Source organism: Cryptotermes secundus, unplaced genomic scaffold (genome assembly GCF_002891405.2).
Source record: "Cryptotermes secundus unplaced genomic scaffold, Csec_1.0 scaffold2860, whole genome shotgun sequence".
Taxonomy (NCBI): Eukaryota; Metazoa; Arthropoda; class Insecta; order Blattodea; family Kalotermitidae; genus Cryptotermes; species Cryptotermes secundus.
In genome coordinates, this window is record NW_019725472.1 from 96,896 (window position 1) to 114,518 (window position 17,623).

Sequence of the window (17,623 nt, forward strand, 5' to 3'; positions counted from 1 at the left end):
GTTGGAGTCGCAGAGGAGTAGGAGGTTGGTGTGAGATCACCGCGAGCCTGGGAGTTAGTGCATTGTGGTGAAGGGAAGTGAAGATTTAGTTGGTGAGAGCTGCAGTTTATTTTGTTTTGAGATTACAGTCAGCTGGTAAAGATGTAAGCATTGGACATTGTTAGGATCCGTTCCCAGGAAACGACTAGTATGTGCTGTAGTGATTGCAGAGTGTATGAATTAGCGATATAGTGCCTCATACACGAGATAATACGCTATAAATACATGGAGTGAGTGCTGTGGAACATATTTAAATTTATAAACGCATATTTTAGTAGGAAAGCTGCCCCAAATGGGAAAATACTTAGGTCCCTTAGAGTTTCGCTATAAAACGTTTAACTGAAATTCAGTAATAAGAGTTTTGACTAAAGAACCACTGGTAAGACATGTGAAGCATTGATTCGCCTCTGTTGCTTCCTTGGTATTATTCGGACACAGAAGTACATAATCAGCTCCACAGCACTGATGAGGCTGGCACCAAGAAAGAGACCGGTTGCACCTCCCATTGACACTGCAATCAAGAATATAGCATTCGTCCTGTTAGTCTGTCCATTTTGAGGGGCACAGGAGAGATTAATATTTAATTAAGACCTCAATTCTGAAGCAAATTTCAGCAATACCAGAAAACGTGGCATGACGAGCACTGGGAAACCTGCGAGCAGGCCTGGAATAGGTGGCCGCTCAGGTGGTTAGTTGCCGGTTTCCCACCGCGACGGTCCAGGCTCAAGCCCAGGTCCGGTCATGTGGGATTTGTGGCGAGCAAAGTGGCACTGGGACAGGTTTTCTCTGAGTACGTCGGTTTCCCCTGCCAATTCCCATCCCACCGTCTGCTTCACATTCATTATCATCTGGGGCTGGTACAATAGGCCAGAAGAGGCCGCAGTACAAGGGACCTAGTCCCACCCCACTAGCAATAACAAATAGGGTGAGGCGAAGTGACAATCATGTATGTAGATAGAATATGAGTATTTGAAGATGACCTGTGACAATCGAAACCTGTAGTGGGTAGCACATAATAAATGTAAACATTTACATTTTCATAAACAGTGACTTTTATAATTAGTTTTGTCCTCCGTCACCACAGTGCACTTTAACGTACGTTCATATGTCTATACATACGTGTATGTTAGAGTAAGACAAACAGATCAGAGGATGACAAAAAAATGTGTGTGTTGGAACATCTTGACTCAATTTTGTTATCAGCCTTCTCGAAGTAGTAAAAAAAAAACTTGTTTCACTCATGTGATCGAAAAAAGTGAATAATTGTTTTATTGTGTTAGCAATGGAATGAAATTTATATGTGTAAGATTCACCAACTAAGCCCAGTTTGCTTCGTATGACGTTCCTTCTGAATCTCACAGTTGGCAATGACAGCATCTGCAGTTGGTAGTGGCTCCAGTCAGAAGTGTTCCTGCAAATTACGTAACAGTCAATCTAGGAAGTCAGAAAATTGCGTTGGACCTACAATTTATAGTGGCATTTGTTTCACATTCACTTGCTTATATTTTTACTCAGGTTTCTGAAGATACACTGTACAGAGTGTCCCGAAATTATCGCCTGCGCACTGCATATAATTCGTGACAAATATTGCGCCGAAATGTCCTTCGATAAAATTTTGCATGAGTCTTTAATTTTCACTGGAAACTCGATTAAAATTGAATTCGATTCCACAAAATGTTATGCATTCTTCATCACATTTTCGGCTAAAATTGTCAATCAACATTTTCGTATGAATGTTGATCAAGGAATCACCTAGTTATGTCCTTATGAGGGAGCTTCATGACCTTCATGACAGTCTGTATATCTGATATTTCATTGGACTCCTTAAATTATATCAATATTGTCTTCTATGCATTTCGTGTTCCAATAAGCTGATAGTTGCTGCGTATTCGCGACAGTCTTTCAGAATAAGTATTGGAGACTTGAAATTCGTTGAAATTGTGAGAAGTTTCTGCAAATTACACGTTGATCAAAACATCCCCAATAGAAAAACAATCTTAGTTTGAGCTTCAATTTAAATACGGATTTACAATTCACATTTTTGTGCTGATTAATAATATTTTCAGATAATCAATTATTCGTTGATAACACGCTATTCCAGTAAATTGGATTAATTTTTCTTGGGAGAAAGCAGTGCCATTAAATTATTTCTGATGCATTGAATGTGTAAATATTAAAATAATTCTTATGCTTTTTTGGCATCGAAGGCAAGAGTAAAGGGAATCGTGCATATGAAATTTACGTCAGAAAATGAACAGTGTCCAAATTTACTGGTAACGAATTATCCATTTTCACAAACATTTAAAGAATTAGCCTTAATCTTTCCAGTTTCGAGGCTGTCACAGAAGTGATTAGGAAGAACTGGATGTGACTCAGCCTCACGCTCCAGCAGAAACTACTCTTCGCCCTTCTGGCTGTAGCTTTTCTCTGTGCAGTTTATAGAGAGTAAATTGACAGAAAAATGCTGGATCCAACCAACGATCATTGCACTGAAATAAAGATCTTAGTGTCTCGTTTTCGGGTAGATGAAGCAAGGAACATACACATATTTTAAGTTAAAACGTTCATTTAAGGAGACATTGAAAGTTTTCAAATACCAACAATGAAAATACTAATAATTCCAATGATAAATTGCTTACGAGAAAAGAAGTGCTGTATTTTGGAATTTGGCCAAATGGTTATACACAATATTGGGGCACGCGGTAGTGTAGTGGTTGAGGTGCTACGCTACAAGCCGGAAGGTCGCGGGTTCAAATCAGTTGACCTAACCCTTTCAGCCGCACTAGGCCATGGGGTTTACCAGGAATTAATTAAATAATTTTCCTTGCGGTAAAGGGCGGCCGGTGCGTAAGGCTGACAATCTTACCGCCACCTTTGAGCCGATTGTCTAGGAACTGTGGGAGCCTCAACGTCTCACAACCCTATGGGCCTCCACGGCCTGTTACAGGGATAGCTTTACTTTACTTGCATACACAATATATTCAGTGGCTTCCAGCACGAAGTTCATTATTTAAATGACATGAAGGTAAAAATGTAAAGTTTTCCTTATGCTTAATTAAGCATCACGCAATGAAGATGTATGCGCGAATGAAGGTATAGCTTCATCATTCTCGGCACTGGATGGAGGTGAGTGGTCAGCTTCACGCCTCTTTCGCTTTAACCCCTAGGAAACAACCCCGTACCTATTAAGTAGGAGACTGGGCGGGCCTCAGAGTTTGTCTTGAGGTTATGGGGAAGAGAAAAGTCTTGCCCTTGCTGGGAATCGAACCCTAGTCGTCCAACCCATAGCCCGTCCTGTACCGACTGAGCTATCCCGGTTGTTTGGATGAGAATTAAGGTAAAATGTAATCAAATGACAAAGAAACGGAGATTGTAGCCTTGTGGGTTGATGCGAGACTGGGGGAGGTGTCACAACCCAGAAGTCGCTGCGAAAGTTTCAAGTGGAGGTAATGGAATTTTTAAGGGCCGAAAAATTCAAGGAACAAGTCCTTCGGGAGGGACTTTAAGCCGTGGGTCCCGTGTCGTAGCTTTACGGCACGCAAAAGAACCTCATATCTCCAAAGGAGGTCACTTAGCCAAATTCAAGGACATTTCCCTCCCAACAGTAGTCTCTAACGCCTCTGATAGATGGGGGAAGCATTATAGATACCGCCAAGCCAGTAGAGGCCGAACTCGCTGGCTCGGGAGGGACTGATGGTACGCACCAATATCGGTAGGGTATAGAGACTGGTAGAATATCATAGAGGGAAGCACAATGGACAAATACTGGTCTAAGTGCATGGGGAAACCCACCCTCTCCAATAACTAACTAACTAACTCCAGTGACTTACATATATATAGGAGCGGTGGTTAACATGGTGTACTCCGGCTCGGAGCAGCTCGGCGTCGCGCATGCGCAAGATACATTTAGTTCTGGGTGTCCCGTAGCTGTTATTTCGTACAGGAATTCTGTGGAACAAAGGACCTAGTTAAAAGAAACGCATTCTCATGTCAAAAAGCATAACTTGTACTCATCATCAAATATTATTAGGGCCGTTAAGTCAAGGAGGACGTGATGGGATGGAAATAAGGAATTGTAATGGAAAACCTAACAATAGACACCACTTGGAAGAAATAACTGTTGATGGAAGACCAATATTAAAGAGGATCTTAATGATGTGGGGTGTGAGCATGTGGACTGGATTTGTGAGTCTTGGTACAGGAACCACTGACATGTTAGGCCTCAGGGTTCCATAGAAGGCAGGGAATTTCTTGCCTAGTCGATTTCTCGCTTCGCAGGAAGCAACTTGTCTCATTTCTTTCGCCAGAGTCTTTATTTGTCAAACTTTGAACTAAATATGAAAATAAATGAAAAAGAATAAGCAAAGTCTACGCTCAGTTGGTTCAGGTACTGTGCTACAAGCCGGAATGCTGCGAATTCGAATCCCCATGGGGTCACTGGATCTATCACTTTACCAAATCCTTCCAGCCTCACTATGGCCCTACGGTCAACACAGCCTCTAACAGAAATGAGTACCAGGAATGTTCCTGGGGGTAAAAGGCGGTCGACACGTAAGGTTAACAATCTCATCGTCATCTATGAGTCGATTGTCTACAAAATGTGGGAGCCTCGACGTGTCACAACCCAATAGGCTTTCACGGATGTTACAAAGATAGCTTTACTTTTATTTTTTGTTTATTTTATCTTTTACTCTTCTGTAATTTATGTAGCATCAATTTTAATATGAATTGAAAAGTACATAAAAAGAAAATTTCTCGTCCCCCCCCCCCCAAATTTTATCAGAATGTACGTGAAGGAATATAGAAAACCCGAGAAAGTTTTCAGGATATGCAGCTTCGGTAATGGAGAGAGACGGATAACTTACGAATGTTTGGTTGTTAAGAGTAACGCTTCCCAAAGATGTTTCCAACATAGACAGAAACATTATAAAATGCGTGATTTACCTGAGTATTTATGGATGCACATAATTCCTTCTAGGTCGCATATCCTGCCTAAACCTACAAAGGTGAGAATACAGTATTAATATACACATTGCAAAACTATGAATTCTGCAATATTATGAAGTGCGTTGTGCCGTGAACCTGTTGCGTAGTGGTGGACGCAACCGCACACTTGCAGCTGCGCCTTAGCCTGGCACTCTGTGATGCACGCTGAGGAGCTGTACAGTTTGTACATGCGCAGTGGGTTCTCATGTTGCAATACGCAGCCTCTCTGTGACACGCTTAGGCTTGAAATGTGGGGATCGTTGTCTATTTCCGTTATCTGCAAGAATAAGTAGAAATATATATATATTCAGATATGTGCACTTAGAAACACTGCTAATTGTGGAAATTCGGATCCTCTGGAATGTTACGCCGTCTAGTCTGGTAGAATTTGACAGGCGATTCGGTCAGAACGTAAGCAGTATGTTCCTCTGAAACGTCGGTAAATCTCTAATAGATTACACATCTCGGAATTTAGTCTTCTTCATTTTTACTTCTGTTTCAGTTCCAGGAGTTGATTTCCGTCTCCATGTTTTATAACAAGAATTTCATAACATTATTATAAATTTTTCGCAGAAGTTCTCGCTGAGAGAACAGTTCTATCATATCTACACACGTGCTTAGATCAGAGGATGCTTGTGCACGCACACACACACACACATTGTGACGTGAATGTGAATCTACTGGGTGATAATGTAGATACCATAAAGAGAAACACACAAACTTTAATTGACGCAAGTAAAGAGGTTGGTCTAAAAGTAAACACAGAGAAAACAGTAAAACAGCTGCCTCGTCACCAAAATGCAGGAAAAAATCACGACATAAAGATAGGAAACAGATGTTTTGAAAATGCGGCACAGTTCAGATACTTGGGAACAACAATAACAGATCAAAACCTGATTCAGCAGGAAATTAAAAGGAGAATGAACTCGGGCAATGCTTGCTACCATTCAGTCCAGAACCTTTTGTCTTCTCGTCTGCTGTAGAAAAACATAAAATTAGAATATACAAAACTATAATTTTGCCATTGGTTCTGTATGGGTATGAAACTTGGTCTCGGACTTCAGGGGGGGAACTTAGACTGAGGGTGTTTGAGAACAGGGTGTTGAGGAGAATATTTGGACCGAAGAGGGATGAAGTGACAGGAGGTTGGAGAAAAGTGCATAATGAGGAGCTTCATAAGTTGTACTGTTCTCCAAGTATGATTAGAATGATCAAGTGAAGGAGGATGAGGTGGGCAGGACATGTAGCACGAATTGGGGAGAAGAGGAATGCATGCAGGATATTGGTGGGAAAGCCGGAAGGAAGGAAGCCACTAAGAAGCCCAAGACTTAGGTGGGTGGACAATATTAAAATGGATCTTAGAGAGATAGGATGAGATGGTAGGGATTGGATTGATCTGGCTCATGATAGGGATCAGTTGAGGAATCTTGTGAACACGGCAATAGACCTTCGGATTCCATAAAATTCTGGGAAGTTCTTGAGTGACTGCACAGTCAACAGGTTCTCAAGAAGGGCTCAGCTCCGTGAATGAGTGGTATATTGTGATGTGATATGACCGTTGCTAGAAAACGCTTCGGTAAACACCGCCTGAAAGCCGGAATAGTGGAGCCATAGCGGACGTCAACTGGTGAGCAACGGCTGGTAATCACGTTCCGCTGCGAAGATGAGCACCGAAGGAGCCGTTGCTAGGTAGCAGACCGCTAAACGCAGTTTCGTCTGCAGCGGATAACAGGGATACAAGAGGAACCGTCTGGAAGTTGTAAGACTTCAGTAATTCAGAGTTCAATGATTCAGTGAGGGGTGATTCGTCGTTCGTCATCTGTCACAGTGGAAGAGAAGGGCTGGCGAGCGTCTAGACAGCCATTGATTGTGAGCTGTTATAAGTTGCGTATTATAATTGTAAAGAAGTGCCCATAAATGTAATCATCGAATTCAGAACCCGTTATTAATAGTCACGACAACCCCGAATATCTGATAGTATATATACATATGTGTCTGCATGCGTCCACCGATTTAAGGCGTTATTTTAATTTACTCACACGAAAGTATACAGTATAGGAGTATCCCAACCCGCTGTTTCCCAGATCTGGTTCAGCCTGTTGTCCCAAGTGGAAGGCATCTTCAGGCGAATGGACGTATATCTACCAACAAAAGCTGTGTTTCTCAGAATCGCGGCTTACATTCTAATGGACATTATTAAGAATATCAGGCACCGTTAGTTAATTTGTATGTGTATGATATCTATCAGTGTGCTTGATTTGTCTGCAAAATTACTTCGCTGCTTCAATTATATTTGATATTATTATCTACTCTAATATTTGTGGGTCGGAATTAATTTTTGTTTGCATCGGTCTACAATAACCCATAATTTGTATGAGGCTTAAACCAACATTAAACTATCTTCATATATATTGGCTTGACGTTAGAAAAGGTATAGTTGTCCCTTTGCTTAATTAATTAAGCACTACGCCATGAAGCCGTATGGGGACTGGATGAATTGCTTCACCATTTTTTATTTCGGCAGCAGTTGGGTCTGCTTATTGCATAAAAATGTATACCTAATATAATAAAAATATTATCAAGATCTGCAGCTTATACTTCAAATGGTTTTCAACATAACGGCCGTTAATAAAATTAAAAAACAAATCAGTTCATATTCTCTACCTTATGATGTCTCCAGTGTCGTTAACTTCACTGCAGTACGTTCACAGCTCAAATAGTAAATTTTTATCTTCAATAAATTATGTTTTTAATCAGTGAGACGTTCAAACTGACGAAGTTCGTAATTTTAATACACACACACTCACACTCACACACACACTACATACTTTCTCACGTTGTGGATCACGAACCCTCAGATGTTAGTGACCTACTTTAATGGTGATCCGGAAGTTCTCAAGAATTATTTAAAATACAGTTAGTTACTATAGGATTCTGACGATGGTGTATAACACACAGAGATATTGGGTTTTCAGACTTTATCCATCGTCCTGGTTTTAAGATAACTAAGAAAAACACTACGTTTCGGAAACTGGATCTGTTTCCGTCCTCAGGTCCTCTCTGCGTAAAATACAGTTGTATCTACGCACAGTTTTAGCAATTTAGTTACTCCGTAACACTGTGCTAAAAGCCGGGAGATCGCGGGTTCGAGTCCCGATGAGGTCGATGGATTTTTTTAGTTGACCTAATCCTTCCAGCCGCACTAGGCCCTGGGGTTTACTCAGCCTCTAACAGAAGTGAGTACCAGGAATTAATTAAATAATTTTCCTGGGGGATAAAGGGCGACCGGCGCGTAAGGGTGACAGACTTACCGCCTTCTGTTAGCTGATTGTCTAGAAAATGTGGGAGCCTCGAGTCTCACAACCCTATGGGCTTCCACGGCCTGTTACAGGGATGGTTCCACTAGTAACCTCCTCAGGACTTAATACAGACTGTTTGAGAAAATGCGGCTGCTTTCGACAAAATATATCACGAATTTGCGGGACTGTGTAGCAAAACGTTACAGCTTCTGTATGTCCTCTATGCGTAGAGCACGTAATGCTGTGAAGGGGGGAGGTTCTCTTAAGTTGAGGTATTATTTTCGAGGGTTGCTTTACCACAGACTCTGAGAACCCTCGGTTACTTTCTTGTCTATCCAATGCATGGCAAGAGTTTATGTCCGTCTCACGACGTGGTGATTTTCAAAGGCGAGGCTGCAAGCAGGAAGAAATGTAATTAATTGGCTGTAATGAGGAGAAGAGAAGGAGACGGATAAGGGTATGAGAGCGATAGTGGGAAGAAGAGATCAGAATGAAGGCTGAAGATACGGAACAAATGATTCTCCGTTGAGTGTCCGAGTGCTTCTTCACGGTCATGTAAACATGTAACACTTTCTTCAGTTCTGGCTGTTTCCTACCACAGACATTACAAGAGAACGCCCAAAGGTACTAAATGTACTCTTCTCTTTTCTATTTGTCGGTGGCCACGGTTGTTAAAGCGAAGTGCATGTGTTTCCTTTAGTCTCTGCTTGTAAATCCCATTCTCTTTGCATTCTCTCCTTCTCCTCTAATTACATGAATAACATTCCGCGTCTTCATTTTAGACGGAGTATATGATATCATATTTCCATACTGCAAGCAAAATAACAATATGTCGGGGGAAATAAAGGCAGGTCTCGTTGCATAAAATAAAACTGTTCGACTTCAATAGTTTCTTACCTCAGAATCGACAAACGTTTTAAACTGAAGACTTCCAGGACCAGTGATTTTGTTCGATATTAGATCAATTGTTTTATGGTTAGTGATGTTCCTCCTGCAACAGGAATAAGAATAATTCGAAACATCTCACTTTACCTGACGGTTTTTTTGCTTATATGCTGCACTTTGAAGCAACATATGTTATCCCCAGTTCAGTCAATGCCTTTAGCGCCACCCCTGCCTCGCAGCGTGCGCTGCTTGTTAAGATTACGAACATGAACAGGAGAGAGTTGCCTGCTCTCCGTTTGTTACAACTGACAAACGAAAATATGACTGATATATAAATATAAGCGCATTTTACATCACTGTAAAATTATAGAAAGATAAGCAATGTACGCGTAGTGTAAGAAGTTTGCTTAATTGTATTAACGCTAGAGTGCGTGAGCGTCCCATTCATGTGCACAGTTTTGCGCGGGTTACTTTTAGATCCGAGAAATATTTTGCTGGTTGCACTGGAAATATCTTCAGAAACGCACGTAGATCTTCATGTAAGATGTGCGTTATTTAACCCCAATTGAAATGAGTCGACGTAATTGAGTGGAACTCCGCAGAAATCAATCGAATAATAAAAAAGAGCGTAGCTATTCTCGGTTTGTCACATCGCTACCGACAGATGGCAGGGTGGACTGAGCTATTTCATTAGGCCTTCCGAGGGGATGTAAACGCTCCTGACGCGAATGGATTATTTTTATTATTTTGGAAGCATTGCCGTGTGTAGTGTTACATCCATTACCGCGGTATAAGCATTTCTACTCGTCAGTAACGGTTGTACCCTCCGGGCGATTACCACGCAGTCCTCAGGAAGACCTAATTTACTTGTCACCATCATTTGCAATTCATTAATCACTAACGACCCTGTAATTCTATGAGGTATATTTCCAGAGATTGAAAGCGTTGGTCTATCTATCTATCTATTTATCTATCTATCAATGGCTCTAAAATCTTGTGGACCTTGGCCGCTTTTACAGTTTCTTGATCTATACACAACCGGTAGGACTCCTTGGACGGGGGATCAGTCCGTGGCAAAGCCGCTACCTATACACACAGACATCCATGCCTCGAGTGGGATTCAAACCCTCGATTCCAGTGTTTGAGTGGGAGAAGACAGTTCATGCCTCAGACAGCGCGGCCACTGTGGCCGGCTATTACACAGCCTAGCGAGTTAATAACGAAGTCTGCGTATGTTCATTTCCCCCATCTCCCATCGAGAGGCTTCACTGTAATATTATCATATTAGTCGTTAGAACCCGGCCAGATTTCTGAGAAGACCATGGGCCATTATTGCTATGCTTATAGTTCTGCTGGAGACCGCGCAAGTCTGTGCCCTTGTTGCATTACTTACGGTGTTTGATATGAGTTGATGGCGTAACAGATCCCGTAGGGCGTGAGCTCTGGGTAAAACTTCTCGCAGCAGTCGAATTGCTTGCTATTCCAGAAACAGTCTCCCAGCAAAGAGGAGCAACTTGATAAAACCTGTAACAGGAGTTAGCGAAACTCATGTTCCTGCATGATAAATACATGTCACTAATGGAATTCTAAACAGAATATTCCTATATGTATTCTTTATTTACCTATACCGTGGGATTGTTTCAGAAAAAGGGAACACATCCTACTGAAGGGAATATTTAGATGCACGAGAGGAAATAACAAAGGGCTGCCGAGATTCCAGTAATTCAGTTAAGATATTTATTTTGATGTGCCAACTCACAGCTGTAGGAGCCATCCAGTGACATAATCAACAATATATAACAAAGGAGGAGTTAACAATATGAAGAGTTTCATCGCCATATCCCGCGAGAGTGATCACGTCAAGAAGCGTGGGCTGCATGAGATAGATAACTCGCATGGGAAAAGTGGCAAATGCATGTAAGACTTAACAGGAAAATTTTGATGGGGAGGTATCCCCATGGAGGGGATGGTGGAATAATTAATTTCAATTTCCTTCTTCCCTCGGTGCTCTTGATTCTGTTACATCAACAATGTTATATATAATGCCCCACAGATAAAATTCTAAATCTGTTAAGTCATAAGCTCGGGGATGGATAATTCACATCCACCTACCGGGAAAAGGCATATCGAGAAGATCAAGAACGTTTCTCATATCGGTGTAGTAATGCGGTGGATACTGCCATCTAGCGAAGTGTACAAATACTAAGTGTTGCACTCTTCTGTCATCTTTCCACGGTTAGCTCTTCGTTTTAATATGCGTTCTTATCAAAAGTAATATGTATATATTTTATGCAACACTCTGTATTTGTCAGAAGTATATAATATTCGGGCCGCGCCATAGCTCAAGCGGTTGTCGCTGGCTTCCCATCGCGGTGGCTCGGGTTCGATCCCGGGTGTGGTCAAGTGCGATTTGTGGTGAGCAAAGTGGCGCTAGGGCGGGTTTTCTCCGAGTACTTCGGTTTCCCCTGCCAATCTTCATTCCACCAATTGCTCCACAATCACCCTCACCTATCATCTGGGGCTGGTACAATAGGCCAGAAGTGACCGCAGTACAAGGGACTTAGTCCCACCCCACTAGTAATAAAAAATATATATATAATATCCGAATGCTGAGTCATCGGAAATACATATAATTCCCACACAATAATTTCATATTAAATGCCACAATTTATCTAATGGAGGTGTTCATAATTGTTATGTTTACCTGTTTGGCCAAGTCTAAAATATTTCTAGGGCATTCTGTTGGACCGCTGCAATGTATGTGGCAGTTACTGCATTTGCCCTTGTAGTAAATCATTTCTCTCAGATACATTACCAGATTGCTCAGCGTTGCACTGTCTGCCTTCGGGTACATCCTGCAAGAATTTGTTGCTATAGTTTGATGGTGATGATGACAAAAGCAAAAATGTTATGGCTAAAGGCGACGATAAACTTTACAAAGGTCTATACTACGCATATCAATAATTTATAAAGCTCGAAGATTTCGTGACAACTAAAAGTGAAGAATCATTTCAGATAAGCAGCTGTGTTAAATTCGAAGTTGAAATCCGGACTTTCCAAGACCTCTGTCTCCACCTGCTATCCGAAATGACGCAGCTGCTGGACGGAGAATATTTTAGGATTAATAACACAGCATACCAAGCATTTTCCAGTAATCACCACACACATGCACATGTAACACTTTTCGATCTATCGTTATGCACGTCTGCAGCCATCACAATTGGTGCTAGTCTCGAGTAGGTACATAAAATGGCCGCTTTAAACAAGACCGGAAAGCATGCTTATGCCGATATTGCAGCGTTTACCTTTGAACAAGTATTTTCATAGTGTGCCTCCAGACAGCATCACCGCTTATTGAAATTTGCAACTTTGTAGCATGCACAATGAGTGAAACTGTGATTTTATCGCCTCTCTAGAGTTGCAATATATAAAAGTGGGTCACGGTGAAGTAAGCACCATATGACCAATCATCGCGTTGAATAACCGCTACCATTTTCCTTAAAATTTCGATGTTGGTTATCAAAAAAAGTAAAGGTATCCCTGTAGCAGGCCGTGGAGGTCCATAGGGCTGTGAGATGTTGATGTTCCCACATTATCTAGACAATTGGCTCATAGATGGCGGCAAGGTTGTCAGCCTTACGCGCCAGCCACCCTTCACTCCCAAGAATATTCCTGGTACTCATTTCTGTTAGACGCTGAGCGACCCCATGGCCATAGTGCGGCTGGAAGGATTAGGTCAATTGAAAAAAAAATATCCAATGACCTCAATGGGACTTGAAACCGCGACCTCCCGGCTTGTAGCATAGTGCCTAAACCAACTAATTAATAAGTATTAGAAAAGTTTACATTTAATTATTGTCGTCATTAATATAGTTTGTAGCAATATACTCTTATTTGAAATACTAGCTTATTATATTGTGGGCAAAATAGCTAGACATCTCGTCAGAGCACTAACCTCTCTGCTAGGTTCCATATCTTGTTCTTGTCTAATTTCTCACACACCGTGACAGCTGGGAACCCGGTGTTCCAGTGGAGGTACGTTGTGTCGGGTGCGAAGCTCACGGCACTATGTTGGAATGCCTCCATAGCTGCTCCCCACACGTGACTGCAGCCGCAAACAGACGCGCTGCACGCCGCTAGCCAGAACACCCTGAAGAGTTGGCAGAAGCGTTACGCAAACGTCACGCCTGTTCGCCTGGTCCGTGGCTTGCACCTTGCCCTCACGATTAGGCTTACCGTACTTTAACTAACCAACAAACCAATTAATAACTAACAGCTAATATGTAATTTACCAACTACTTAACAAAACACGCACTGAACAACTAAATTAGTGTCACGTGGTCGGGGATAAGCGTGACGAATAATTGTGAGCTCTAGATTTCATTATTAGGTTTATTGAAATTTTATTGAAATAAAATTAGGTTTATTAAAATGGGTATAAAAATAAGTGTGAACCCAACCAATTCTTTTACGATTCTTTAATTATATAAGTTGATTCTATGTTTGTGAATTACTGATAGTCATTAAATGCGCCGTGAACAATTTAATGCATTAAGAAATCAATATGGACCGCGCCACAGCTCAAGCGGTTAATCGCTGGCTTCCCACCGCGGCGGCCCGGGTTCGATCCCGGGTCTGGCCAAGTGGGATTTGTGGTGGACAATGTAGCGCTGGGGCAGGTTTTCTCCGAGTACTTCGGTTTCCCCACAATCACCCTCACCTACCATCTGGGGCTGGTACAATAGGCCAGAAGTGGCCGCAGTACAAGGGACTTAGTCCCACCCACTAGCAACAAAGAAACAAATAAATATGAACCACCAGGCGCTTACCTCTCGAACCAGTGTCTTCCGGGCTGAGTAAGGTACCTCAGACCGTGAATTGATGTATTGTCCAAGTAGCCTTTAATTATGAACCAAACTGTCCATCCTTTGAAATATTTCATGTTGCTTATAAATATGTTAATTTGTTGCATTAGCTTGCGATGTTAGTGGTTGCGCCAAACATTTAACATGTTGTAACATGTTCTTTCGTCAGTAACTACTCAGGCCCGTCCACGTATAAGAGAGACCTTTATATCACGCTTGCGACAAATGACATGAACTATATTGTGCCCTTAAACACGGAATACATTAGCAGATAACTGTCTCTGCCCATTATGGACACAATTCTTGTCGCAGGGAATTCTATTTCATTTTATCCCTGCTTCTTGTTGGATAACTATTGAACTATTGATCAGGCGGAAGTAATTCTGTGCTTCTGAGTGCATAGAAAGGTAAAAGGATACTATGATAAACGGATGTAATAGTCAAAGTTTTGTTGCTGTTATTTTTTGCTTCTGTTGATCACCGCACTAATGTAAACAGTGGGTTTGTTACTTTACTTAATGCATATTTATTTCGAGACAAAATTATAACCTTATGTAGTCTAGAAGCAGCAGATGTGTGTGATATACGTATATATTTATATAGAATGTACAGGGAGTTTCTTACCTTTGTTGACCGATTGAAGGATCTGCGCTTCACGGCGACCAGTGCCCCGTCGCCTGCGAGGCGCATACAAATTTTACTGATGAATCAGTATACCTGATCACGCGGTGGCATAGTTGGTTGAGACACTATGCTAAAAGATCGTGAATTCGATTCCCAATGAGGTGATTGAATTTTTCAGTTGACTTAACTTATCCAGCCGCACTACTGCCTTGGTTCAACTCAGACTCTAAGAGAAATGAGTACCAGGAATGTTCCTGGGAGTAAAGGGCGGCCGGCGCCTAAGGCTGACATCCTCACCGCTCTCTGTGAGCTGATTGTCTAGAAAATGTGTGAGAACCTCGACGTCTCACAAGCCTATGTAACTTCGTGTTACAAGGATAGCTTTGCCTTTTTATGAGTATGCACAGTCTCAGTAGTCAGACAGGAAAATTGAACTCTGGTGCATTAAAACATTCAATAAATTTCTCCATTATTTTTTGTTTCTTAGTTATTGCGTTCATACTTCGCAAGTTCGCAGTTAAGGAAGGGATTTTCAATATTAATGAACATGTAAATTTATCGTAGAAAGAAATGAAACGCTAGTACCTTTGGTCATTACAGATGTCACTGCGGTTTACGTACGCCATCGCCACGTGACCTGCAGGCTACTTCCATTTTATCCAGTGTGTTTATATAATTCTTTATTCTGGAATTTCACACAATTGAGCCACACAGCTACAAGCAATATACATATTTGTACGTATCTGCTCATTGTACACAAGTCTTATACGATAAATTCATAATTAAATTAGGCTACATCGTAATCAAGCAAAGGAGTCCTGAAAATGGTGGAGAAGGCTTCCCCTTCTATGCCTACTGGTGTCTTCTCCTTTCCAACCCCATTTGACCTACGTAAGTGAGCCCAGGTGCTGTCTCTAAGAGAAGGTTTGCACTATGTCTCCGTGTTACCAGTATGTCTGAACGGTCCGGACGGCGGTACGGAAATGTAGAGAACTGGGCTGGAGAGAGATTGAGGGAGTTGATGTGTACTTCATATTTTCTTATTTATTGAAATAGCAGGAGAGCAAATATAAGACATTTGGTGTGTGTGTGTGTGTGTGTGTGTCTGTGTGGGGGGGGTATAGACGATTTCTGCTTCAAAGGGCCTTTTGATAAAAACATTTACTGAAACCCTATTTCTGAAATTGAAGTAGGTGGGTTGAAAATATCAGATTGCTTGTTATTGCTTCTGAGCCAGAAATCATATGTGTACATATTCTTTACGTGATAACACAAATATAGAAGTTTAACATAGAACTCTCAGAGCTAGTGATACTTATCGAAGCCATAATGTGCTCATCGCATGGGAAAGCATGATGATGATTTGAATTGTGCGCTTGATGTTATCCGAACTCAGTTTCCTGATTACTACGTTGTGGCTGAAACTGCTGATCGAGCGTTCGTTAATTTCCACACAACATGCACAAACTCCACAAAGCACTAACATAAACCCCTTTGGAATCTTCAGCGGGAAATCGTTAAAAACTAATTTTTAAAGAAATCCTGGACTTCAATAACTTGAGAAGTTCTAGGAAAATACTGCAGTAACATTAAGACAGAATGAGGACATTCGTTAAGCCGTACGCTATGAAGGAGAGTGCTGCAGTACCGACTCAGCTGCTGTCAATCTTTCCTCCCTTGAAATTTTATTTGCTTTGTCACACACAAAATGACAGAATAGCAAAGGCTAGTACGGGGTGCCGCGGGGTACGCGGTCAGGTAGTTTATTCAGGCACTGTGCTACAAAGCGGAAGGTTGTGGATTCCATTCCCTGTGAGGTCTTTACAGTCTTCATTTGACCTAATGCTTCCAGCCGCACTATGGCCTTCGTGTCTACAGTCTTCAGTACCAGAAATATTCTTGTGGTAAAGGGCGGCCGGCGCGTAAAGCTGACACCCTCACCGCCATCTGTGAGCCGATAGTCTAGAAAACATGGGAGCCTTGACGTCTCACAGCCCAATGGGTCTCCATGGCCTCTTACAATATATATACATACAAAAAAACAAACTTCGTGGCCTGTAGTCCGCAAGCGAACTATATATACACAAATACATGTATAATATATATAATATTCGCTAAATCCATTACTTCATTATGGCTGAAGTATGTATGAGTGACAAACCCTACTCTCGGAACCTTGTAAACTGTTGAAAATCTGTAGGCGCTTCTCCAGTTTTCCACATTCAGTTCAATATGATCATGCACAAAGGCATGGGGCCTGCGGCTCACCGTAGTACCTCTTCATTAAAGCCCGTAAAAACGGTTCTCATCAATTACGGAATCATCAAAGCTGAGGTTACCTCCTGTCAAGATTTCAATTCTTGTTATTTTTGGTTGTAAACCCTTGTAAAGTAGTAGGAACCTGTTATTTCCGAAACGCTGATAATTGCCTACCAGAAGCTCTTGTTTAATCACAGGCTAATCCCCGTGGAACATGCAGCGGCAAGAACTTCGAGCTCTCCTGCCGTTCGAGTCCTGTTCCATACCCAGTCATTACAAGGCATTGGCAAAATGGGAGCCGATCACAATGGCCTCGCAGTCTGAGACCTGAACCTTCTCCCGCTCGAACGCTGGGATCATGGGTTCGAATACCACTCGAGGCAAGGACGTATGTGTATGTTTATTCTGTGTGTGTAGGTAGCGACCTTGTGACGGCCTGATCCCCCGTCCAAGGAGTACTACGGGCTGTGTGTAGATTAGGAAACTGCAAAAGCGGCCAAGATCCACAAGGGCTGTGCAGCCATAGGTAGATAGTACAAAAGGGCTTATTCTCATTCCAATTCTACAAGAACGAGAGCTACGAAAGCCTAAAGGCCACAGTCTGTGTACGATATGCTGCAGAGCAATGACCAGAAAGGTTTAGCTAATGAAACCTTCGCTTGTAGA

The 17,623-nt window shown here is 41.9% G+C and overlaps 1 protein-coding gene across 1 annotated transcript; it reads right to left on the reverse strand.

Annotated features, from left to right (window-relative positions):
• Positions 1 to 113: 113 nt before the first annotated feature.
• Positions 114 to 15,324, reverse strand: LOC111863468 (sodium channel protein Nach). Its single transcript, XM_033751079.1, has 11 exons — positions 15,284 to 15,324; positions 13,165 to 13,359; positions 11,914 to 12,064; positions 10,603 to 10,733; positions 9,222 to 9,315; positions 7,065 to 7,166; positions 5,122 to 5,302; positions 4,984 to 5,037; positions 3,870 to 3,987; positions 1,278 to 1,450; positions 114 to 622 (listed from the first exon to the last, which is right to left on the reverse strand). Exons 1-11 carry the CDS (start codon positions 15,322 to 15,324, stop codon positions 405 to 407), a joined length of 1,458 nt encoding a protein of 485 aa, XP_033606970.1. The 3' UTR covers positions 114 to 404.
• Between the last annotated feature and the right edge of the window lie 2,299 nt (positions 15,325 to 17,623).

What these genes read in the sequence shown, in the direction of transcription:
- LOC111863468 (XM_033751079.1), bottom strand. Translation starts at nt 15,324, where the DNA reads ATGGCGTACGTAAACCGCAGTGACATCTGTAATGACCAAAG. An exon ending in CCTATACTGTATACTTTCGT is followed by an intron (nt 5,303 to 7,064) that starts GTGAGTAAATTA and finishes TTATTCTTGCAG; the next exon opens with ATAACGGAAATAGACAACGA. An exon ending in CGTCCACCACTACGCAACAG is followed by an intron (nt 5,038 to 5,121) that starts GTTCACGGCACA and finishes TCACCTTTGTAG; the next exon opens with GTTTAGGCAGGATATGCGAC.